At 41.5% G+C, this 24,175-nt stretch overlaps 2 protein-coding genes across 3 annotated transcripts in view; both read right to left on the bottom strand.

The window, feature by feature from the left end:
- Positions 1-778: 778 nt before the first annotated feature.
- On the bottom strand, positions 779-7,698 carry coq5 (coenzyme Q5, methyltransferase). Its single transcript, XM_012879279.3, has 7 exons — positions 7,469-7,698; positions 5,312-5,461; positions 5,008-5,229; positions 4,777-4,883; positions 3,202-3,290; positions 2,970-3,081; positions 779-1,167 (listed from the first exon to the last, which is right to left on the bottom strand). The coding sequence occupies exons 1-7, from the start codon at positions 7,659-7,661 to the stop codon at positions 1,066-1,068; spliced, it is 975 nt and encodes a 324-aa protein (XP_012734733.2). The 5' UTR covers positions 7,662-7,698; the 3' UTR covers positions 779-1,065.
- Positions 7,699-12,553: 4,855 nt separating this feature from the next.
- The window catches only part of kremen1 (kringle containing transmembrane protein 1), a 94,744-nt gene continuing 83,122 nt past the window's right edge, over positions 12,554-24,175 (bottom strand). The window contains exons 6-9 of one of the 2 annotated variants that reach the window (XM_036144125.1): positions 23,381-23,713; positions 18,471-18,668; positions 16,888-16,972; positions 12,554-15,171 (exon numbers count right to left, since the gene is read on the bottom strand). In XM_036144125.1, the coding sequence (XP_036000018.1) occupies positions 15,012-15,171; positions 16,888-16,972; positions 18,471-18,668; positions 23,381-23,713 (776 nt within the window). In that variant the 3' untranslated portion in view covers positions 12,554-15,011. Of the gene's footprint in view, positions 15,172-16,887; positions 16,973-18,428; positions 18,669-23,380; positions 23,714-24,175 lie in introns of both variants that reach the window. The other variant, XM_036144124.1, reaches the window with a different exon arrangement.

The raw sequence follows: 24,175 nt of genomic DNA on the forward strand, positions 1-24,175 counted from the left end.
CCAAAACAGAGAAAAGTCACTAGATTTGTTTCTAGACACTTTTTTGGAATACCAGTTGGTAGAGGGCTCAGAAAAGTCCCCAAATATAGCAACAGAGTAGCTAAGGTGGCAACACTGGACTGTCGTCTGCGGTTTTCCTTCATTACAGAGAGATCCGCAGCACCCAGTAGCCACCAGTAGCTTCATTGGCTCAATCCAAATACCGGTATAGAGTAAGGACTCTTCAGCCAAAGTAGAAGTGTGTCAGCAGTCGCCATGATCAGTGCTGTCTGAATAGCGCTTTCAGTGAGGAAGGAGGTAGGAAAAGTAGCCTGTATGCTCCCTCCTGTGGCTACTTTAGCCTAGGAACCCCACAACGTCCCTTACCGACGCAAAGAACCCTTAAGGTATCCCACAATCCTTTGCGTGACATAACGTATCAGCACAACCCCCTCACGGAAATCAACTAAAATGTCCGGAGAGAAGAGACTGCGCACTTTGTAGTTCATTTTTGGAAGGCTGTAGGCCCAGATTTGACTAGAATCATCCATGTGCGTTTCCGTCACGCAGTTACGTCGGAGTTATGGTCTGAAATCAGCACAGCAGTCCATAATCATATGCTTTACATTGTTTTAACTTCATTCTGAAGGTGTGGTGGCTTTTATGCTGTTGTGGCGGCGCGCCACGATCAAATGCATATAGCAGAAACACTATTTTTCTCAAACCTATACTTTGGGAATCATATCTAAATTGGCTGAATAAGCAAATATTTTATGAATGACTAATTCAAATACTGAGATGAGATAAAGTTTTGTTTATTTAAATGAGACAAAAGAAAAATACATTTGTACACAGGAGGCAGTGAAAACAATTTTATTATGGAGTTATCTGTTCAACTATAAGTACAAACGTAAAGATATCTTTCCAGAAAAGTCAATAAATTACATCCTCTGACCTCTGCCTAGCTGTCAGTATGCAGAGCCATCTGCCAAGAGCCGCTCTGAGGCTCTGAGTGTGAAATCGGTCCGTAACGCATCGGCCCGACAGACATTCTTCTGTCCTCCTACGGAGACATCAGAGTGCAGCTCACAGCTTGAAACCGGAGTGAAGAGCCACCACTCCACCTGTGAAGTTGAAGTACTGCACACAGCAGAAACCCGCATCCTCAATCATGCCTTTGAACTCCTCCTGCAGAAGAGCAGAAGCAAAGAGAATGATTAAGAGAATCCGCCGAGGGAAATATTGTAAAGTTTCTGAGTTCTGCCTCGGCTAAACTTAACTTTGGGACTCCGACAGGAAGTAAAAGGTGGAAAACAAGTTTTCAGATGTCATACGACTGAACATTTGCAACAGGAGGTTTCTTTTTAATCAATTTGTGTGCAAGCCTTCTCTGAGAACAAATACTGATTGGCTAATGTGGCAGCGGGAACACGGCCAGGATGATGCTTCCAGCTTTCACAAGGCAAGAGCAAAAATGGCACGCCTTTTTAAAAGTAAGTGGGCTCAAGTCCAAGACTGTTGTTTATTAAGTGAGGATAAACCTGGAGGTTTGCTCACTTCAGTTGTGCCACAACATGGCAACAGAGCAATACCTGCTTAAGGTTTGGATTGTGCTGAGCCAGCAATTTAAAAGAACTGCTTGGATTAGGGATCGCATGAAGGCAAACTGTTGCTTCACCTACTGGCTTTTTATTAACAGAAGCAAACATACCCTCACAAAGCTTAAAAAACACATGAACAATTTAGCAAAAAACTATAATTTCAAATTACCATATTTTTTGGACCATAAAGCGCACCAGATAATAAGGCGCACTAAATATTCTTCACAAGTGTGTAATATCACTCCTCCCCGTCCACAGCTCTCTATCCGTCTCTGTTAGGAGGACAGAGTAGCTGGACTACACTGCCCTATTTCTAACATAAAGCCAAAATAAACATAACTTTTATATTAAATTAACTTACTAGCTTTATTGCTGCTAGCGCGTACTCTGGGCGCGTACTGCCTAAAGGCTCTCACATACTCAGGCATACTGTGAGCTTGGCGGACTCTCCGCAGACGTTTTACCTTCATAGTCCAGCGTACTGTTGCCTACATTTCTTGTGGCAAATTCCTACAGTTCCCACACTTTCTGCCAGTGGGACGAAGAGGCAGAACGGATGGTAAAATGTGTGATTATCTAGCTGAGCACCTAGAGATGTTTCTTTTCCAGCAGGCTCCCACCTGTCAGTGAGAACAGAGAGGGACGTGATGCTCCGTCCTGGAGACCGCCTGCTGGGAGCAGCTCCGTGGATCAAGCTCAGTGTGACTTAGAAAACAGTTTGATGTAAAGACTTCTTACCCCCGAGAAGTTTATAGAGTGAAACCGCGTACACGGTCATAAAAATTGAGCTTTGCACGAACCTGAACGCGCGGTGTACGCCTCGAGAACGCGCCGACCTCTGCAGAGTGAAGTGGGGGCCTTTAAAGTAATGCACTTCTAGTTTCGACATTAGTCAGGCAGTCTATTGAGCGGAGCAGCTTCGTTGCTTACTAAAGTAATACTTGGACATTAACTGATGTTTAGCACCATATACCACATAAAATCATCCAATAAGCACAATTTTAATCATATATAAAGGTGCACTGGATTATACGGCACACCATCAATTTTTGAGAAGATTTAAGGATTTTAATTGCGCCTTATAGTCCAAAAAATACGGTATATACTTAAAATCTTTTCTGAACTCGAAATAAAATGTATCTAAAATATATGTAAAATGGATGGATGGAAAAGGAAAATTTAAAAAATTATGTCACAATACTACAAAGTTGAAACTATTTAAAAAAAAAACGTATTTCAGCAGCAAACTGTAGAATTTTACTACATAAAAGGTTATCGTTTTAAAACTGTTGATATAAGAAGAAAAAAAAAATCTCTTCAACCAAAAAACAGAAGCCGCGTCAACTGGAAATATTAAATCCAAGACAAATGGACATAAATCTGCTTTACCTGATCAGGAAACTTGCGGATGCTCTCCACCAAATACTGATATGACTTCCAGTCTCCAGCAATCACCTCTCCTAAAACTGGGATCACTTGGAAACTGTACGCGTCATAAAGGCTGAAACGTGGACAAAGTATAAACGTTGAAATCAGCCCTCAAATTAAACGACACTCCAAATCTTTCAAACATTCAGTCCATCCAATAATAAGCGGGGTTATGCTAAACAATCCTACTCACCTTGCAAGAATAGGATTGGTCACTTTGCTAAACTCTAAGCACATGAATCTGCCACCGGGCTTCAGGACACGAAGAGCCTCCTGAAGGGCCTAGAAAGAGTAATCAAAATGTTAAAAAATGATTTATTAGGAAAGACAAATGCTATGTTTGTTAGTATCGTATCAAAGCAATTTTTGCGGTTTGAAAATTTCCCCTCAGGACTCTGGGGGGCATCAATACAGTTTATGAACCACAGATTCAGTTGGAAAGTCCTCATTTAAGAGGCTAAAAAAGAAGAAGCTGTAAATCTGTCTTCTTTTATTTCTCCAATCAACGTGTATTTTTTTTTCCTTATCTATCTTCTGTCAGGAATTTAAAGACCAGTGCCATAAGTAAGTTGGACAAAAGCTAAAGTTCTGATTTGGTTCATCAGATAAAGGAATATCAGTCAACATGCTGTAAAAATTAAAATAAAAACATTTGTGTAGATTAGAGAATGAGGAACAAAACCTGTAAACAAACATTTTTCTATACATTTTCTTTTTCCCCACAATTCTGCAAACTTGGAAAACTTATTTTTAAGAGTGTAGGAACTTTATATATAGAATTTGTTAAATAAAGTTCTAAAAAGGCAGATATATCCTTTAGTTAATAAATATTTTAATCTGGGTCACAGTTTTGCACATAAAAATAAAATTCACTTTTTAATGCTTCAACTTTAGGCAGGCTTTAGCATCAATAAGGTGTGTTTTCGGCATTCACAAAGCAGAACAGGCCAACCACTGCAAACAAACTCAAACTCATAAGTACACACCTCATCTCTGTTGCCTGACACAAACAATACATTTTACTTTTTTTTAATGATAATTCTACATTAAAATGATATATGAAAAAAGATCAACTTAGATTTAGGAAGCCTTTCTTTCACACTTAGTTTATTGGTTCTGTAGGACCTGAGAGAGTGACTGCCCCCAAATGCAATTCAGTTTTATTTATATAGCACTAATTCATGACATGTCATCTCAAGGCAATTTATAAAGTCCAATTCAGTCAGATTATACAGATTGGTCAAAAAGTTTCCTCTCTAAGGAAACCCAGCAGGTTGCATCAAGTCTCTCCAAGCAGCATTCACTCCTCCTGAAGGAGCGTAGAGCCACAGTGGACAGTCGTCTGCATTGTTGACGGCTTTGCAGCAATCCCTCATACCGAGCATGCAAATCTTTATGGATACTGTTTATCCTACAAAAAAAAGCTGCTGATAAACCAAGCGAACTAAAATCCACTTTGTTTTATAGCGGATATATAGATATGTAGATTAATATGACATTAAACTATTTCAAAAGATAGCATAAAGATCAGATAAGATAAGAAGCCTTTTCCTGACATTTTTTAGGTCAGTTTACACTTGTCAAAAAAAAAAGGTTTAGGAATCCAAATCCTTCTTCTAACCAATGGACTGCAGACGCTTGTATTTTTAGCGTAAACTTATTAGGTGCCATTTCTCCAGGTCGTCACCAAACATTATCCGCGGGACGTGCTGCAGCAGCAGTCTTTGTGGAACCGTGTGTGTTTCGCTGTCACCAATTTCTTGTTTACCTGATCGACATGCGTGACGTTTCGAATGCCAAAGGCGACGGTGTAAATATCAAACTGGTCGTCATCGAAGGGCAGCTCCTCTGCGTCTCCCACCACCCAGGACAGACCTGCCGCACAGTGCCAATAAACAGCCTTTAATCACTGTTGCCTTTCAGAGCTGTTGCACAACCAGCTTAAACGTAGTCGCTCTTTCACACGCACATACCAGATATACGAGAAGCTCTGATCTACCTGATGTGATTCCCATGCCGTCAGCTCTCTGTTTGCCCACTTTCAGCATCTCCTTGTTGATGTCACAAACGACAGCCCTGGACTCCTGAGGTCTGTCCTCCTCCGCGGGGTACTTGTCCGAGATGTCCTGCCACGACGGGGTCTGGACGGACCCCGCAGCTCGCCGCTTCTGTCTCTCCTGCTGGTAACGAACGTAGTCCAGGAAACGAAAAGAAATGTCGCCTGCGGGTGAGAGACAAGCACAGAATGGGAACGCGCAGCCAGCGGAGGACCGAAGCTGGACGACGCTCAGACTGATCGTTACCCGTTCCGCCGGCCACGTCCAACAGCCGAGCGCCGGGCTGCGGGTGCATGACGTGCAGCAGCATGTCCTTCCAGAGTCGGTGCACGCCAAGGCTCATGGCGTCGTTCATGACGTCGTATTTCTGCGCCACGTTCTCAAACACCTTGTATACTGAAAAGGGAAAGCACCGAAAAGTTCACCTTTTTATGAATGATAATTTCAATAAATTCCATTTAACCTGCCAACAGCTTTAGGATTTAAAAAAAAAATTACTGCTAAGAAAACACGTTTTGCTAGAAATCCGTCCAGCCTGTAGACTGTGCAATAACTTTAAAGCACCCTGAAATTCTCTTTGTCCCCTTTATGCAGCAAAACCTTTCTTGGAATCGTTTATAATGCTCTTTATCAACAATGCAACAGGCCTTGTCTCAGCTTTTCTTTGGACTTTGGCTTTTTGAAACGAGCTACAATGGGTAAACAAGAACAAAAACGTTGGGACCAAAATAAAATCTTCAGTATAGGAAACCTCTAAAACTTTAAAGAAAAGGGGGAAACATCGAAAACAGACCTGATCCTTGAACTGATAGATGGATCATCCCTCCCACTAATCATCATTAGTTCTTTGGTAAATAATACTTTTCATATATACCAGATGGGTATTCATTTACTTCTCCCCCCTAAAAAAAGAAGAAATAGTGTGCAGGGTGTTTTTATAAGGAGCAGTTTTGATAAAATTGTGCATGGGGTGGTTTTCTACAGCTTATCTGCAGCTGCAGTCAGTGGGAATAAAGTTTCAGTTTTTCTTTTGGTCAAACATCCAAAAAGTGCATCTGATGTGTGAATTACATTACGTTTCTCTGTAATAATTACTGGAAAAGCTACAATATGCCACAAGATCTTTTTAATAAATGAAATATAAAACAGATGCTGGAGGGTTTTGCCATATTACCTAATCAACTAAGCAAAATAAGGAAAGTTAATAGTCAGACCCAAGGCTAAAGAAGTTGTTTAAAATAAGCTGCCTTTGCATCACGTTTTCTTTCTTTCTTCTGTAGCCATGGGCAGGTTACCAGTATCAAGGTAAACCACGGTTTTAAAAAGTTGATATTTCAAAACCGCATAAACGTCCGGTCATGTGCCATACGTTTGCTACGGTTGTTCAATAGAATAAAAGTTTTCCTTTCTTATACATTTTAGCCATGTAGGCTAATATTACAGTCATTAAACTCTCCCAACTAATCACAAACACAAACCCAGGAAACGCTCCGTCATCAATCTCTGCCCCCTTTGAAGGGTTCAGAGAGCATACGTTCTATTTTTCTGTTTTAAAAACTGGTAGTTTTGGTAAAAAGTTGGTTAAATAAAGGGTTGAGTTTGAATTCAGTGTTTGCGAGTACTGTATCTAAAGCTAGGTCGCTAAACAACAGTATAAAATGGCCAAGGCTGCACATAAAATATCTGTTTTAAATTTATTGATAACTATCAATATTGATCCAATTCTTTTTTATCAATATGTTTTTTTTCCTATATCGTCCAGCCCTAGGTCGTAAATTTTTGTTCTAAATTGCATGGTATGTTTTACTATAGTTTTTATACCTACAACCTCATACAGACCCAGTTAACTAAACGTGTTCTGTTTTTCTCCTAAGGTGTAACACTAAAATATTTCCCTTGACCCCCGCTGTAGCCGGATAACTTGCCCACTACACAGATGACATGTTAATAATAATAATAATCTGTTTTCATATATGCTTAATGTTTTCATTAAGCATATATAGCCAGGAATATTTTATATTTAAGTACTTTGTGAATGTGAGCTATTTACCTAGTAGGACGAACTGGAGATCTTGCATTTGATTAAAAAAATAAATAAAACGATGGTAGATAACGGATGTAACGCGTCCCTGCATTGGTTCTGGTACTGGACTGAAAACAACCTGACAGTCTAAAACCAACCACATAGGTTTAACGTTGTTCTGATACTCAGGGAATATAATTCTAATGCTAAATTATAAGCCGACTTATCTGACAAATCCTCGCAAATCTAAAAACACAGTCGTCATCTGTCTGCAGGTGAACTATGTGTGGGAAAAGTGGACAAACGTCTAAACAGCAGGATTTTTCAACGCACTTCTGTTGTGCAGCCTTCTCGGTCTCCAGTCACAGTCGAAGTCTTACCTCTCTTCGCCTTTTCTGCCTCGGGCACCGTCTCGAAGCCGAAGTGAGTGCTTCTGTCCTCCGCTGTATCGCTGACGCAGCGAGAGGAAGACGGAGCCAAGCAGCCGCCCGAGCGGCATGAGCCACCGGCCGCAGCGAAGGTAACGCTTCTGTGAGCCAGCCCACGGACCAACAACCTCACGGACGCAGCCATGTTGCCGAGTTGCGCAACCCGACTCTTCTTCCTGGACAGGCTGCACGTGAGGAAGGCTCGCTGCTGCCGTCTAGAGGTCATCAATAGAACTGCAATACGTTTTTATTTATCTATTCATTTACAGGGACAGAAGCTTGATTTATGATAATAAAAATCATTAATTAAACCTGAAATACTTTATCTTAGCATGAGTATTAAAATACTGAAAACTGCTGGTGAGTAGAGCCCCTTACACTGAAGCAGACGTTTGACATTTTTAGGTTAAAGGTATTTAATTATACAATAATCAGTCTAGATTTGTGAAGCCATTCATGTCACTATTTATTTACTGTCCATATTACTTATTTTGATAATGTTTTAATCCATCTAACAATTGTCTATACTCATTTTCCTTGCTAAGTTGCAATGGGGGCTGTGGTTATTGGAGCCCAGTCAAAAACTCACTGCAATATTAAGTAACCGGCAGATATAAAAAGGTGACATTATTAAAGACTATTTATTGTCACCGTGTGTTACCATGGTGAAATTCCTTTTTGGCCAAGGAAAAAAATAATTTAGCAGTTTTCTGAGGGTTCTACGAGTACAAAATATTAATAAAAAAAAGAGAGCAAGGTGGACTATATAATTCTGTTCACAAGAGAAACATGAGAATCAATTTTTGGAGATTCAATAAAATTTTATTAAGACTGAGACTCTTTACAATTATCACTATGTTACTTTATTAAATTAACGAGGCAGATAGAAATTTTATCCAAAAGACATAAAAATGAGGAATAACTTGATTCCTGCAGCAGCAGAAAACCCAGGAGTTCATTTTTGAATGTTTTATTATTAGTGAGCAGCATCTCTGACAAGTTTGAACAAGTAAAAATGTATCCCCCCCCCCCCCCCCCCCCCCCCCCCCCCCCCCCCCGTGGGATAGATATGTATTTGTAGCACCAAATCTGCATCCTGAAGGCAAAGATATAATCTGCAGCCCTTTAACCACTTCTTGCAGAATGAAGATGTTATATTAGAAAGACAATCTCTAAAACAGGCCAGTGCATGTAAACCACTAAAGACCAGGACTGGCTTTAGTTGTAACAAGGTCCTATACAATATTCAAAAGTGAGGCAGATAAAAAAAAAAACAAAAAAAAAACAGGAATGTTGCTGCACAGTTTGTAAAAATTTTTAATGTAATTTTTTACAGACATTTTACCGATCCATCAGAGAAGAGGGACTTCTGCAAATCTGTCCGACCTCAGCTCCCTGAGTGCAGAAAAGAGCAGCTTCTGTGGCCCTTTCTTCTCACTTTTCCCATCCCTGCAGTAACCAGACACGTCCCCCTTTTTGTCTCATTGTTCACTAAATTACTTGTCGACTGGGATTCAGCGGGATCCGCTTACAGCGGAGTCTTTCCCCAGGCTTTGGGGAAGGCTGACCACGGGGGAGCTGCAGGCTCCAGCTTCTTACTATGACTATAGAGGAGTGATGAGAAAGCCCCGCTTAAAGTGTCCAAATCAAAGGCTGCAGTCTTCATAGATTCTGGCTGTTTTAGCAACAAATGGATACAACTGTTTTGTGCAAAGCCAAGTTCCAAAGCTGGTTCATACATTCTGCCGCCATCAGAGGGAGTAAGAGGAGTATTTTTCGGTCGGATGCAGATGTTTTGGAACGTAAGGCTAACGTGTTGACTGAGCTCCAGGACTCTTTTAAGGGCTTTTGACAGATTTCAACATAGATTCTGCAGCATTTGAGTTACCTGTGAGTTGCGACTGGCTCAGCTGTGCCCGTCTGAACCACAGTGGGACTCCAATGACCTGCAGGTCATGGATCCTGCTGTGGAAGGCGAAGCCCAAGCAATACACAGACGATGACAGCAACTATCTACGGAGGTTTCACCAAATCTATCAGACTGGTTACGGTCCGCGATCACCACCAATTTAACTGTCACAGGTTTTTGCTGCAGGCATATAGAGTGCAAGTTTACATCTTTGGAGGAAAGAGAACCTAAAACATGCAATAAAAAGTTTAAAAAACAGGAAACATACGATACAACGAGATGTACTTGAAAGAACTCTAATCACACGCCTTACCAGAGACATGTTCATGTGGATTCATGTCTTGAGAGGGAAGATTTTCTCTTGATCAAATAATGATTTACTTGAAAATAGAAATACAATAGAACAATTTATCATAACATGTTAGATGCCTTTCTAAAGTGGTGATTTAAGTCTGGGGACTGGGATGGTTATGAAAGAAGGCTGATTTTGTGTCTGTTGAAACTTTTTTCACTGATCAACTGTTGTGGTGGAGTCTGCCAGAGTTTAATTCCAGACTTCATGCGCCGCATCAAAGCTCACCGTGCCGTTAGAGGATAAACAGGCCCACAGCATCATAGATCCTCCACCCTACTGACCAGTGGGGATGAGGTGCTTTTTGCACATCTTCATCTTTTGTTTTACTCAAACCGACTCATTGTTACGGTGCAACTCATTTCTACACGTCCGTCCGAGTTCAGAAACTAATTGAACACAAAATTGTTCTCTTCTCACCAAAAGCTCACAACAAGCACACCTGAAACTGGAATTCTGATGAAGCTGAATCGTCAGAATAGAAGCACCATTTGAAAATAAGCCATAAACTACGTTTTATTAGGCCTACATTTCTGTATAAAAATTTCTTTCTTAATGATTAGTCTGAGGTAATATTCTCATCTTAAATGTTTTGTTATCACAAGGTGCAAGTGGAGAATGATCATAAATAATGGAAATAAAGGCCTTAAAACATCAGTCTGAGTGTCATTAAGTTTCATTTATTGAATTGCATGACTGAAACAACTTTTCATTAATATTCTAATTTATTGAGAAGCACCTGTAGAGTTTAGCTATCTCCATGTTTATTGACAGAAAATGCAATCTCTTGATTCGTTTCCTAAGCATCCAGTTGGCATGTAGGAACCATCTGTGCTGTGGAGACCTGGTGACTCAAAGGTGTAACGCTTGTTAGCAGGACGCCATGAATGAGCCAGGGAGATGTTTTACCGCCGTTCTTCCTCATCACTATGTGCAGGAGCAAGCTAAATACAGATCCTTGTCCCGCTCTGGGTCAGCGGTTAAAAGAAACTGGCCTGTGTCAGGTGATATGAAAAAAAACATTAACTATTAACAAGTTCCTGAAGATTCCAATAATTAAAAAAAGGAAACATGATTTTAAAAGTTGCAGCTGATACATTTATTTAGATGCAGGTTTTCTTTGGCTTTCACACAAGGAGAGTTTGAATCATCCCTTAAAAACACTTTTTAATCAGTTTATTTCTTTACTCATGACTGATTTGATGCAATGATTTGTTATTGTTTTCCTTTAGTTGTTAGTTTATGATATTGTTTTTTTTAACCTTTTTTAAACCAGGAAAAGCATCATTCATATTAAAAATCTGCAAACAGTTGTGTCTGACTCCAAGTCTCTTAAAAACCTTCAATGAGATCATGTCATGAGGTTTCAACTCTTCTTGCAGGAAAAGGAAACACCATTCGTGAAAGCCTTGTTGCCCGTCTCAGAGGAAAAATGCCCATTGGAGCTGAGGTTAAAAAAAAAATGTTTGTGAATGAAGGCTGTAAGGCCCTGGACTCCTCAGAAGAAATAGATTTGAGAGGTAAGACGGGAGCAGACAGAGGACACCAACATCATGTGTCTGACTGGTTAAGCTTTTTGGAGCATTATCGTTGTCTCTGAAGTGCTCCTTAAAAAAAGCATAGCTCGGCCTTTTAGTGAAAATATTAATTGGTGAGGGTACCAATATGTCTGCCGCTGGAAATTTGGTTAAAAAAGGTTTAGGTTTCTCGCAGGGTTGCATAAAGCCCACCAAAACAACACTGCTCACCAAAATTGGTTTGGTCAGAGAAATCCATGCTAGCGGCCCTCCGGAGGTCACTTTAGAGCTCGTCTCGTGGAATCTCCTCCTAGAGACTGCGCAGAGAGACGCGGCAAATCTTCTGGCGACGGAACGTTATTGATGTGCCATCCTGGTGGAGTTGGACTGCCTGTGCAACCTCTGCAGGGTCCGCGTGTCGCCTCATGATACCAGTGGTGACACCGACCCTGGTCAAAAGCAAAACTGCTAGAGAACAGTAAGGAAACTAGGAGGTAAAAAAAAATGTCTGTGGCCTCTACCTACAGAACCGTTCCTGTTTTTGGAGTCGTCTCATTGTCGCCCCTTTGGTGCCACCGTTGCTAATCTCATTAACACCAGCACAGCTGACACTGATTAACACCCCCCCCCCCTCCCTTTCTACTGCTTAACAGACCAGATCAATATTCCAGAAGTTTAACCGCCTTCATTTTACACTCTGATTAAAAAGTGTCGCTTAGTTGTTTTGAGCGGTGTAGTTTGGAACAGACACAACCACAGGGACACCTTTTATGAATTAAGAGATCCTCTCTGACTACATACCAAGAGTTCCAGCTTGTTCCACATCCTCCCGTGTTTGTTTCTTCGGTGCTGAAGTTGTAAAGCTGGACTCCTGCTGCTCCCTTCAAAACATGCAGGTTGCACGCTTGACCTCATCCCAGAGGGAAACCAATAGGTTACACATGGTTCTCCAAATCCTCCACGCATTATGTGTGTGTGTGAGACCATCTTTAAACAATCTGCGAGTCATTGCACGTTTCTGATAAGTGTTCAGCGTCAAGAAAAAAAAAGGTGGAGCAGATGCCCAAACATGCAAGTAATAAAGCCTTGATCTATTAAAGAAAAACAGATTTTCATAGTTTTTCTTTCTTTCTTTCTTTCTTTTTTTGCACAAAAGGCTTTAAATGCATTGCGAGAGCACTGGATTTACTTGATCTGATATTTGTGTCCCAGGCTGTCTAATCATCAGAGTAGAAAGAAAAGAAACAAACAACTCCGCCTTAAGAAACATGCATACAGTGTTTATTTGCAACCAGGACGCATTAAATAAAACTACAAAGATACTTCACTTATCCAAAAGATAGATTATATCCCATTCACATACAAAATAACAATAATTTACTGTATAAATTAACATTACACTATATTTCGCTATATACAATTAGATGAAAACAGAGTTTTGGCCCGTTGAGACCATTTCCCACAGGGCCTCTGGTATTGTTTTCACGTCGTCGAGCACTTCAGGACATTGGCAACAATTTTAAAAGGGGGGGGGCACGTTTTTTTTTGACGACGCCGAAAGAAACCTAGCGTGGAATTTCCCGAGTGACTGGAGGACGGGACAGACGACTGGCGTTTGCATAATTCACCAGGCTAGCCAAGCAAACGTACCCTTGTTAGATACTGACTGTCACATTTGATTAGCTTGTGTTGGATCTGAAAGCGCATTAATTTCCCCGTCCCTCTTTCTCCCCTACTCCTCGCCACGCATGGTCTGCTCTGAACATCGCAGACCCAGGGGCATCTGCTCACGTCCTGCAATAATTACCATGAGTTACAGCTGAGCAGTAGATAGCATTGAGCCACTACTTTTTTTTTTTTTTTTTTTTGCAAACCACTAATTGGGAGACAACGACGCATAATAATAATATATTTTTTTTATTAATTTAGATCCTGCATGGTACTTCTTTTGGCTTCAAGTGCTAAGGTAAGGTCATTCGAGTTGATATTCACCCAAAACCTAAATGCAAACCAGGATAAGTACTGTTTTGTTTTGGAAGTACGAGCAAAATTAAGTGCATCGAGTAATGGGAAGATTTGAAGAAAGCATCTAGAGCGTCCGACCCCCGCACGAGAAACAGCAACCGCTATGCCCATGGCACAAAAAGTAGATATTGACCTTTCTCAAGTAGTTAAAATGTCACAGCTGCAAACTCGATTCCGGCCTGCGGGTGGTACCACCGAGCACTTGCTCTCCACCTTTCGGGCCTGAAATCTGCGTGACAGGCCCAAAAAAACGTGCGTCTGTTGAGTCTCAAGACACTTTAACGCCGCCTAAACGTTCCACGTGTGAGCTCGCTTAATGGGGAGGTTTAAAATAATAGCAGATGGCTCCCTCTCGAATGGTTTGCTGAGACAATAAAATCAAAGAGCGGTCATAAATATCTCTGTTCCCACAATGAATTACAGAATATACAACAATATTCACCCCCTTTTTCTCCTGCAATCAAAAGACTGAGGGTTAATGTGAACAATATGTTCAGTAAATGTCCAAGACTACAAGTAAGAGCACACAAACTAAAACAAAATCTGTTTCAAAGCCTCGTCTGGCTCGTACGGAGAGCTGCTTTCCTTTATGGCTGTGAATCTACTTCCCCCGCACACACAACATCTGGCATTTCTCCCATGACAGAAACCTTTTAGGAATCTCACTCCTCGTATCCCCATTGATTCCGATGTTTGTGAGGGATCCCGGCAGATATAAAGACAGAAACAGATGTGTGGAATCTGACGCAAGGGAAGAAAAGATCCTTAAGGCACTTGAACAAACCGGAAAGACTCCTACCCACATCCCAAGTGGCGGGGAGAAAAAAAAGCCCTCAGATCTTCCTAAGTCTCCCTAAATGGCAGATTGTCAACAACACCGATCCCAAACCTTCCACTGACGCGAGCGAGGATGCTTCTTCTCTCCACCCCGACGTTTGAGCAGAAGATGGGAGCTCTGCTTCACTCTGGCCTTTGAATTTTGCACCAAAAGTGTTGTGAAACCTCAGTGTACTATTGGTTCCCTCTCCTTTAAAAAAAAAAAAAAACAAAAAAAAATGCAAGTTATCATGTAAAACACATCAAAGAGAATAAGAAAGAAACTCAAGATTAGCATTTGCAACAGAATAAAAACAAAAAAAGAAGACAAAGATGTACAGCTCTTTGGAGGGAAAGGATTTTGGCAAATGTTCGTCTGTATGAGGCAGTTAGGAGTTTATGTGAAACTGTAAAGCTTCGACTGCGTGCGTTTAAGTTGTCCGCCGTCGCGCTGCGCCGCGGGGCCTGCGAGTTTTCACTGACGAGGCTGCAGTCTGGAGGGATTTTTAGAGGTATGCTGATTGCTGAGGACGGCTGCGATGGATGAAAATGGCCTCCTGCATGTTAAAAGCGTCCTTGTGTGTCTCTCAGATCTTCCTCCATCCAGTCTTTTGGCTCTCCTCTCTGTCACTGTCGCCCCTCATACCCCTGCGTGACCCTCTTTCTTTGGCGCTGAGAGGAATGAGAGTGCCTTGACTTTTTTTTTTTTTTGGGGGGGGGGCAAAAGGCCGTTTGGCTGCAGCCACTGAGTCAGTTGTCATTAGTCACTCAGTCTTTGCTTATTAGTGAAGCGCCTCGTTGAATTCCCCCGGTCTGACGGCCGTGTCGTCTGACGGAGTAATTGTGGATGGCGATGAAGCAGCAGCAGCAGCAGCACTAGTGGCCCACCAGAGGGCTGAGGTCCCCATGGTGGTTCTTTAGCTTCTTCTTGAAGAGGGAGATGGTGGACGGTCGGTACAGGATGATCCACGGCTCGGAGGACACCGTGCTCTGGCTGCAGCTGTCTGAGCCGCTGACTGTTGGGATGTTCGGGGTCCTGGAGAAGAAAAAGAGAGGGAGATGAAGCAAGGGTCGAGAGCATAAAACAAAACAAAACTTTGCACTGCAAAAACGGAACTAGAAATAAGTAAAATGTTCTTAAAATTTGTGTATTTGTCCTTGATTTGAGCAGGTAAATAAGGTGATTTGCCAATGGAATAAGAATTTTGCACTTAAAATAGGAACAATTCATCTCAATCATCTTATTTCAAGTGCAGGATTTCTAATTATCTTATTTTAAGGGGTCAAAATACTAATTCCATTGGCAAATAATCTTATTTACCTGCTCAAATCAAGGATAAATACACTAACTTTAAGAACATTTTACTTATTTTTAGATCAGTTTTTGCAGTGTGAGAAAGATGATTTAAAAAAAACAGCAGCGCAGTACCTATTATAATCAACTGGTAGAACTGCAACATAACATTTCAAATTTTGCTTTTCTAAATGTAACAAAAAAGTAACAACCCCTTCTATCTATCTATCTATCTATCTATCTATCTATCTATCTATCTATCTATCTATCTATCTATCTATCTATCTATCTATCTATCTATCTATCTATCTATCTATCTATCTATCTATCTATCTATCTATCTATCTATCTATCTATCTATCTATCTATCTATCTATCTATCTATGTGTGTGAGTGAAGATATTGTTGGACAACTGACATTTGCAATTTGCGCCACTAGATGTCACTATATCCTTCCGACTGGTTCTTTAATTTTGTTGTCAAAAATCTACATCTCTAAAAGTTACATCACTTGAAAGTTTTGACTCCCTTGATGAGAAAATAAGGGGCAACAGAAAAAGTGGAATCATACTTTTAACTGACATACAATACTGTGGAAGAAAGCACTGCAGTACCTAAGAGGAAAACTCTTTGTTTATATTCGTATATTTTTGTGGGCCTGCAACTATCTGATAGAATGTTGCATATTGAAAGCCCTACTGGTTTTAGAAGATCTGAACTTGAGCGCTATCTATGACAGATAAGGTGCGTTTTATCAACAGCAAGAGAATCTAACAGCAAAACAAGCAAACTATTTTCAAAGAGGCGCTTAAAACATGGAAGTGGTCATTCATCAGGATTTAGGGAATACAGGATATGATATTCAGATCACGCTGCGCATAGGGAAGCATTTAAGGGTGTTTACGTCTGTGCTGAACGTTATCAAGACGCATGTTATCGCAAGCTACTGATTGACTGTCACTATGACCTCCTAAACTCTTTTTGTTCCTAATTTTGCATATAAACATACTGTTCCTCTATTCTAAAATGTCCAATTTTATCTGAAAGCAGCTTTTTCTAAGCTCCTGCAGTTGGTAATTTCTCTAAAATAGATGAATTCCCTGTTCAGCGATCCTCCCGCTGAGCTGCTGCATGCTTAAGAGTATTCCTAATGTTTGACAGAACGGATTGCTTCTTACACGCTGGTGCCACGTCTGAATTTCTCCCTTGAAAGGGTTTAAATATCGAAGAAGGAATTCAGATAAAAAAAAAAAAAAAAAAAACCATTTTTTGAGATTCGACTCCACAGACTGCTTCCATTTTTGTCCTGCAACTTCTTCTTTCTTTAGTTAACAAATCTAGCTTTTTGCACATTGAGATGTGAAATCTGCAAATGTCAGGAGTGCTGTGCAACACCGCAGAGGAGAGGTTTAACATTTGCCGCTCGGTGGCTCTCGCTTCTAATATCCTGCTACTCACTTGACCGTGACGTGGAGCAGCAGCTTGGCCACCATGGCCACGACCGTCAGTATGAGGAGCGCCGCCAGAGCGTAGATGGTCCACACTGCAGAGAAAAAGGAGAGAGACATCAAACATCCTGTCACAGTAATGGAAACAAACGCAAGCATGCTGGAGAGATTTAGCGAGAGGGAGAGCGGCTCGAGCGCCGCTGGCACACCTGTTTACAGCGTTCGGCCAGCAAACTGTCAAGAAACGGTGACACATTATCAGCGCACATCTGTTCTCCTCTGGCTGAGGATAACACGGGGTCGCTGGAGGAGGCAGAGCGCGCGGGACTCTGGGAGAGGAATGTTCGCGGCGATCGGCGAGGCGAAAGGACGCGTCGGCCCTCTGTGCCTCGCTTTGACAAAAACGCCGGGACATTCTAAAACGCTTAACGTGAAAAAGCTTAATGTGTAAAAGCTTAACGTGGCTTAAGGTAGGAAAACAACGAGGAATCATCACCAAATTTTGCATGGCCATATCTTGTTATATAGACTTAAGCCTGTCAAAAAAAAAATAAACCGAAATCCAACGATTATAGAAGATATCTCACATTAACGTTTTCTTCTTCATTGGTGCCTATGGCGAGAAAAAGGCTTAACGTGGTTTAATGTACCTAATCAACGATCAATGATCACCAAATTTCTCTTTCATATTGCTCCTAATAAGCACATAAAACTGTCAAAATGTCAAACCCAAAGTCCAATTTTTATGGACCTTATCTGACATTAAGCGTTGCTGCTTCATTGAGGCCTATATTAAAAGAAAAAAGCTTAACGTGATTCAATGTACTTAAACGACGCTCAGTGATCACCAAATTTCTCTCATATATTGCTTACCATAACCACTTAAAACTGTCAAAAAATCAAATCCAAAGTCCAATTATTATGGACGTTATATGACATTAAGTATTTCATAGGCATAGAGGCTGGCTATATGAAAGCAGAAACGCTTAATGTTAGATAATGTCCATAATAACTGGACTTTGGGTTTGACATTTTGATAGTTTCATGTACTCATTAGGAGCAATATGAAAGAGAAATTTGGTGATCATTGATCGTTGATTAGGTACATTAAACCACGTTAAGCTTTTTTCTCGCCATAGGCGCCAATGAAGAAGAAAACGTTAATGTGAGATATCTTCTATAATCGTTGGATTTCGGTTAATTTTTTTTTTGACAGGCTTAAGTCTTCATGACAAGATATGGCCATGCAAAATTTGGTGATGATTCCTCGTTGTTTTCCTACCTTAAGCCACGTTAAGCTTTTTCACGTTAAGCATTTTAGAATGTCCCTTCAAAAAACGCCCGCTTGTGCTCAGCGGCGAGATTCAAAGTTACTTCACTTCTGCGTGATTGTCAGGCAGAAAAAAGCATTCACGGTGCTTCACTCCCGTGCGGCGTCACACTGGGTTTGAACATGCAGAGATATTTCAGGGGAAAAGAACAGGCGACCCGGACAGTTGCAGAGCAAAAGAGTTCATGCGTGAGGTGAGAGTATCAGGGGAGGTAACGTACTAGCGCTGTGGCCGGTGGTCTCGCCGCGTCCAGCCCACTGACCTGGCATGCTGTGCTCGGGTTTGCCGGGGCTGGACGTGATCACGTAGAGGATGTGTGAGCTACGTCCGTTGGTGGTGCTGTTGGATCTCTCGGTGACGCCGCTGGACAGCTGCGGCCCCGGCGTGCTGGAGGCGTCTTCGCTCTCCTCCTCGTCGGAGCCTCTGGGGGCCGTGGCTCTGGGGTCCTGCTTTCTGAGCGCTGCGCAGACAAGCATGGGAGAAAATGAAGTTTTATTTAAGTGTGTTGATGTCATTAAATTCTTTTTTTTTTAAGGCGCTAAATTCTCTTCTTGGGGATGAACAGGGGCGGTTCTAGACCAAATTTACCAGGGGGGCCAAGGTGGGGCCAGTATTTTTTCACAGGGGCACAGAACAAAAAAAATTAAAAACAATAAAATGGCAATATTTAACTGTGTAATAATATTAAGTGATCCACTTGTGGCTCTGGAACTGCAGGTTTCAGACCCCTGATCAAGCAGATGAAAACTTTGCCCCCTGCTCAATACGGCTAAAGCTAAATGTGAAACATCTTAAGTTTTAAATTCTTTTTAGAGTAAAGCTGTATAGGTAAAAATAATATTAGTCAAAGTGACCAATCAGTTATGGTTTCTTTGCCATTGCAAATAATTATGAGAAGTTTATTTAACATCATGCTTTTAGTACAGGGGCCATAACAGGGGCCAGGGCCATTTCTACAGGGGCATGGGCCCCTGTCTAGAACCGCCCCTGGGGATGAACTAATCCTAATTTTAACTGATCACCTGGAGATTGATATTAAAGAGTCGCAAAAGGCGGGAGAGAATATTTAATACAACCAAGATTTGTCAAGAAACTTTTTCAGCGCCGCATCAGTGCTGCAAGGCGGATCAGCATCTTTTTTTATTTATTATCTTTGAGCAAAAATACAAGTAAGATTTACATTGAAAAGTTAAGACATTTTAGTAGTGCTCAAAAGGAGTAGGTAGAAGTTCAAGAACTTATAAGAACCTACCCCCAAATACAATGTTCATGTCATGTAACATATGCAGTTTTTTGATAAAAGGGTTTACAAATCAAAGCACAGTTACATGAATACGGTGTCTTATTTTGAAAGCAATTGTACAGAAGAAGATATATAGCAGCACTTATTGAAAATGTTACAAATGATCACGTTTAAATGTTTGGGTTACATGCAACCTTATTTCAAGGTACGCTTGAAATAAGATGGATAAATCTAGGGTTTAGTAATCTGATCCCAAGCCGTATGTTTAGAGGATTCAGTTTGGAGTTTTAAGGCTTACTTAGCAAACAGTCAAACATGGTGGTGGTGGTATTATGCTGCGGGCCTGTTTTACTGACTGAAATACAGATGGATTCTGCTTCGAATCAACAGGAAGATGAATTTACATCGGCTGAGGCAACATTAAGCTTCCTCACCGACCTCAACGCCGTTTAAAAGCTGGATCCATACCAGGACTTCAATTAATTCACCAACTCTACAAATTCTGCCAAGAAGACGGGTAAAATCTCCAGCCAGTGTTATGACAGACACAGCTGTTGATAAAACAGCTCGTTGCTGAGGAACATTACTCCAAATATTAGTGACCGTATATGGATATTCATATACCACACCCAGTTTCTATAAAAAATGGTTCATTTGTTCCACAGCAGGACAGCAAACGTCTGACCGCCACTGTAAATACTGATGTGGTTAAATCAGAGAGAGAAAAATACTTTTAGTCTTTTCAAAACCAGAAACTTCAATGTAAGCCACTGATTTAATTTTTAACCAGGTTTAATACCTTAAAGTAATTTGTAAAGTGAAACAATATTGCGTAAACATAACTTCTAAAAACATTTTTTCTATTCTACTCTTGTGAGAGGCAATAATACTTCCAGCAAAAATGAAGGCGAACTAGAAACACAGTAGATCAAAGAACCAGATTTGCCTCCTTCAGTCTGGAAATAGTTTAATTTATTGTGATTGACCGAGTGCAGTTTCATAATGAGAAAATCCACTTAGTTTAACATTGGTCGAATGAGAGAGTTATTGAAATACAGTGAAAAGGAAACTGAATTACTAGCTTTTGCCAATTATAGGGTCATAAACTGATCGGGGCAATTACAAAAGTATTCAACGAAATCGACTTTTTTTATAGTACATGCGTATTTGTTTTTGTCTAACTATGAGAACGCTTTATAATACCAGATGTATTGTTTTAAATTTGATATTGCTTTTTTTTTGGAAAACTCTTACATTTTATTTTACCATATATATTTATTCAGTGTTTAACATTAATGCATGTATTTAACTATCCTACTGCACAGCTATGTGGACGGGTTATTTGTCGATGAAGTTCTTTCAGCACAGCTCCTCTGATGAAGTCGACGTCTCGCCAAACAGTCTTAATCAAAGACGCGGAGCCACAATTAAAGACTGCTCCATCCAGGCCCGGTTCTGTCTGCCGTGAACGGCGGTCGGGGTTTGAAAGCCGCGTGGGACATTTTTTTCCCGCTTCCTCGCGTAATCGCTCGACTTCGCTGTGATGTTCCCGGAACGACCCACATGTTTCCCATTTGCAGGCAAAATGGCATGCTTCAAACCCAGTCACAGCTGAAACGCACCACCGTCCTCATCTGAGAGCGTTTACCCTGAAATTACGGCTCAGCCTCCCCGCCTGCCACCATGGAGATACAGAAAGGATTTAGTGGCGATAATCAGACTCCGTAATCTCCCTTCTCTCTCAGCCTGGCTCCTTGTTCTTTTGCACCTATTTTCTTTCTTTGTCTTTGAAGGGAAGAAAAAAAAAAGCTGCGATTTCATGTGGTGACCTTTTCTCTGTAGCATGTCTCCATTTCTTGGCTACACGAAGCCATAAACAAAAAACAAGAACCACGCCTCTGAAGAGGTTGGCAGATTCTGACCTTCTGATATTGTTTTAGTGGAACTCAGCCGAGCCAGAAAAAACTGACAGGAATATAAATGGCAGCAGAGAGGGAGGAGCAGCAACAGGCTGAGATCGAATGTCACCTGCTCTGAGTTACACCGTCGTACGATTTGCCCGTCCCGTCAGAAACCAGCCGATTAAATCACTTCTGGGGACCTAAAGAGAAAAGGTTATATAAAACGCAGCAGGGCAGTCTGGGAGAAAAACGGCGCGGGGCGACGGCTTTAAATTCGTCACAGTTCTCTCAGCAGTGGCGTTTAAGAAGGCGTGCTGACAGCGCTTTTTACGCAGGTGTCCGACACGCTCGCTTCGCAGTTCAGCAGGCAGTAAAACTCTGGGAAAGCAAAGCGTCGTGCCGCAGCTTGATAACAAACCTGAGATCTACAGCGCATGGGAGCAGGTCCCAACCTTTTTCACTGTGTGTCGCGTAACGACTACAAAGATCAGCGTATTAACAGCAAAATGCAAAATGGAAAAATACATTTTTTTCCCTCCAATGAAATCTGAAAAGTGTGGGACGCATTCTTTTTCAGCTCCCGTAGGTCAATACTTTTGTAGAGCAGCACAAGCACAGGCAGGTCGGACGGGCGGCATCTCTGAGCAGCGACTTTAAAATCTTTCCACAGATTCTCCACTGGGTTTAGGCCTGAGCTTTGACTAGGCCATTCTACGCTGCGGTCTAACCGCCTCGCTTGCTTTCATGTCCCTACTGAGAAAAAGCATCCGCCCCACCAGCACGTTTCAACCATAGCGATGGTAATTTTCCTCCATGCAGAGCTTTTGCTGTTCTGAACTGATCCAAGCACCTTTCTTTGCCACGTTTGCTGTGTCCACGACAAGCCCTGCGGCAGCCTTTAAAAGGGACAACTTATGGCTTTACTTCAGCAATAGCTTTTGTCCATAAAGTCCAGATTTCTGAAATGAATGACTAATAATTTCACAAATTGCCCCACTTGAGCTGAGGATCTCTGCAGCTCCTCCAGAGTTACAATTGACAGTTTTTTTCCTGCTTCTCTGATTATCACTCCCCTTGCCTGGTCCTTGATTTAAATTAAGACGGCCATGTTTTGGTAAGTTTGCAGACGCATCGTAGTCTTTCCATTCTGGTATGATGGATTGATCATTACCAGAATGGATTGAACGCCGCTTCACAAATACGTCTGGGATGTCGTTCTGGAGACTAACCCATCTGTAAACTTCTCCACAACCTCATCTCTGACCTAATCTGCCGTGTTCCTCGGTGTTCGTGACCTTCTCCGTGTCAGCAATGCTCTCCCTAACAAACTTCTGAGGCGTTCACGGAACATTTACGCTTTACAACTTTATTTATCCTGACGTTTAATCAAACACTTCTGAAGGCAGGTCATCGCACTGGATTGGATTTAGCTACACAAGACTAAAGGGGCTTAATATGAATGAACATCAGTGTTCATGTTTTTTTTTTTTTGTGTGGAAATTTTGGAAAATTGTTTATTGATGTGTTGTGTTAAAAGTCAATATAAACTAAAGTTTGTGGCAGCAATGTGACAAAATGTAAAAATGCTTGAGGATGAACCCTTTTGCAAGGCCCTGCAGCTCACCACACCTAAGAAGAGCTGACCGAACTAACTCTCCTGGGCTATCAAGACAGCACCGCTAAAGTGCAAAAAGGGAGCTAAAAGTAAGTAAAATTTTCTTGAAATTTGTTTATTTTTCATTGATTTTTCCAGCTAAATAAGACTATTTACCAATGGAATAGGTAAGATTTTTGCACTTAAAATAATAACAGTTCATCTCCATCATCGTATTTCAAGTGCAGGATAGCTAGTAATCTTATTTTAGGGGTAAAAATACTCATTCCATTGGCAAATAGTCTTATTTCGCTGCTCAAATCAAGGAAAAATACACACATTTTAAGAAAGTTTTACTTACTTTTAGTTCCCTTTTTGCGGTGTATAGGTTTAGAGGACGCAGCAGTTCAGGCTTTGTTGCCCACTAATCTTACCTTGGTACAAAAGAGCAAAGCCGTGGGCCTGATTGGTGCGATCCGAGAAGAAGTACAGGATGACAAAGTCCCCCGTGATGTTCACCAGCTCCCGGGGAGGGCTGCGCCAGTCAAAGCGGGCAACCACCTCCCGGGTGTAGCCGTCCAGAAGCTCCACCATGTCGGTCTGGTCGGAGATGTCGAAGAAGGTGAAGTTGAAGAGGATTGCGGAGGCACCGGGGACCTGGATGGTCCAGTAGCAAACGCGACTGGCCGCGTATTTGTCAGGGAAGTCGGGGGAGTAGACCACTCCGGTCGGCGACGTGTAGTTCCCCCCGCAGGCGCCAACTCGGACTGAAGGCAAGAGCAGACAGAGCGTGGTCACGGATGCATGCTTTTTTTCTAAACTTGGTCACACTAGTTTTAACCTAATGAAAAAACTTTCTACAATCACATAAATTTGCTCGTGCTTTTTGAGAAATAAGATGCTGCTTCAGCTGGGAGCTCAAGCTGCAACCACAAGTTCCTTTACACGCACATCATGAGTTTATATGGTGGTATGAATATATAACGACGTGCCTAATGTTACAACACAGATTTAAATTCATTGTGGACTTTCTCCATCCCACAAATAGTAAAAGCATTTCTTTTCACTGCACAACGTCAGGGCCAGCCAAAATATCTGGCAGCTGAGCCTGTTTGTTTGACATCACTCACTGGAATCAATACTGTGACCAATGAAAGAGTTCAGGGACAGCCAAAAAAGATAGTTTAAGGAGCATTTTACATTTGTCTGAGCTGTCGTTATCATTTGAA

This window comes from Fundulus heteroclitus, chromosome 12, assembly GCF_011125445.2.
Source record: "Fundulus heteroclitus isolate FHET01 chromosome 12, MU-UCD_Fhet_4.1, whole genome shotgun sequence".
Taxonomy (NCBI): Eukaryota; Metazoa; Chordata; class Actinopteri; order Cyprinodontiformes; family Fundulidae; genus Fundulus; species Fundulus heteroclitus.

Bases quoted from the DNA above. Each gene is read 5' to 3' on its own strand.
- coq5 (XM_012879279.3), bottom strand. From the start codon at position 7,661: ATGGCTGCGTCCGTGAGGTTGTTGGTCCGTGGGCTGGCTCACAGAAGC. The intron at 4,884-5,007 runs GTAGATCAGAGC...ACTGTGCGGCAG, and splicing joins CGGCATGGGAATCACATCAG to GTCTGTCCTGGGTGGTGGGA. The intron at 1,168-2,969 runs GTAAAGCAGATT...GCTCTTCTGCAG, and splicing joins TCCGCAAGTTTCCTGATCAG to GAGGAGTTCAAAGGCATGAT.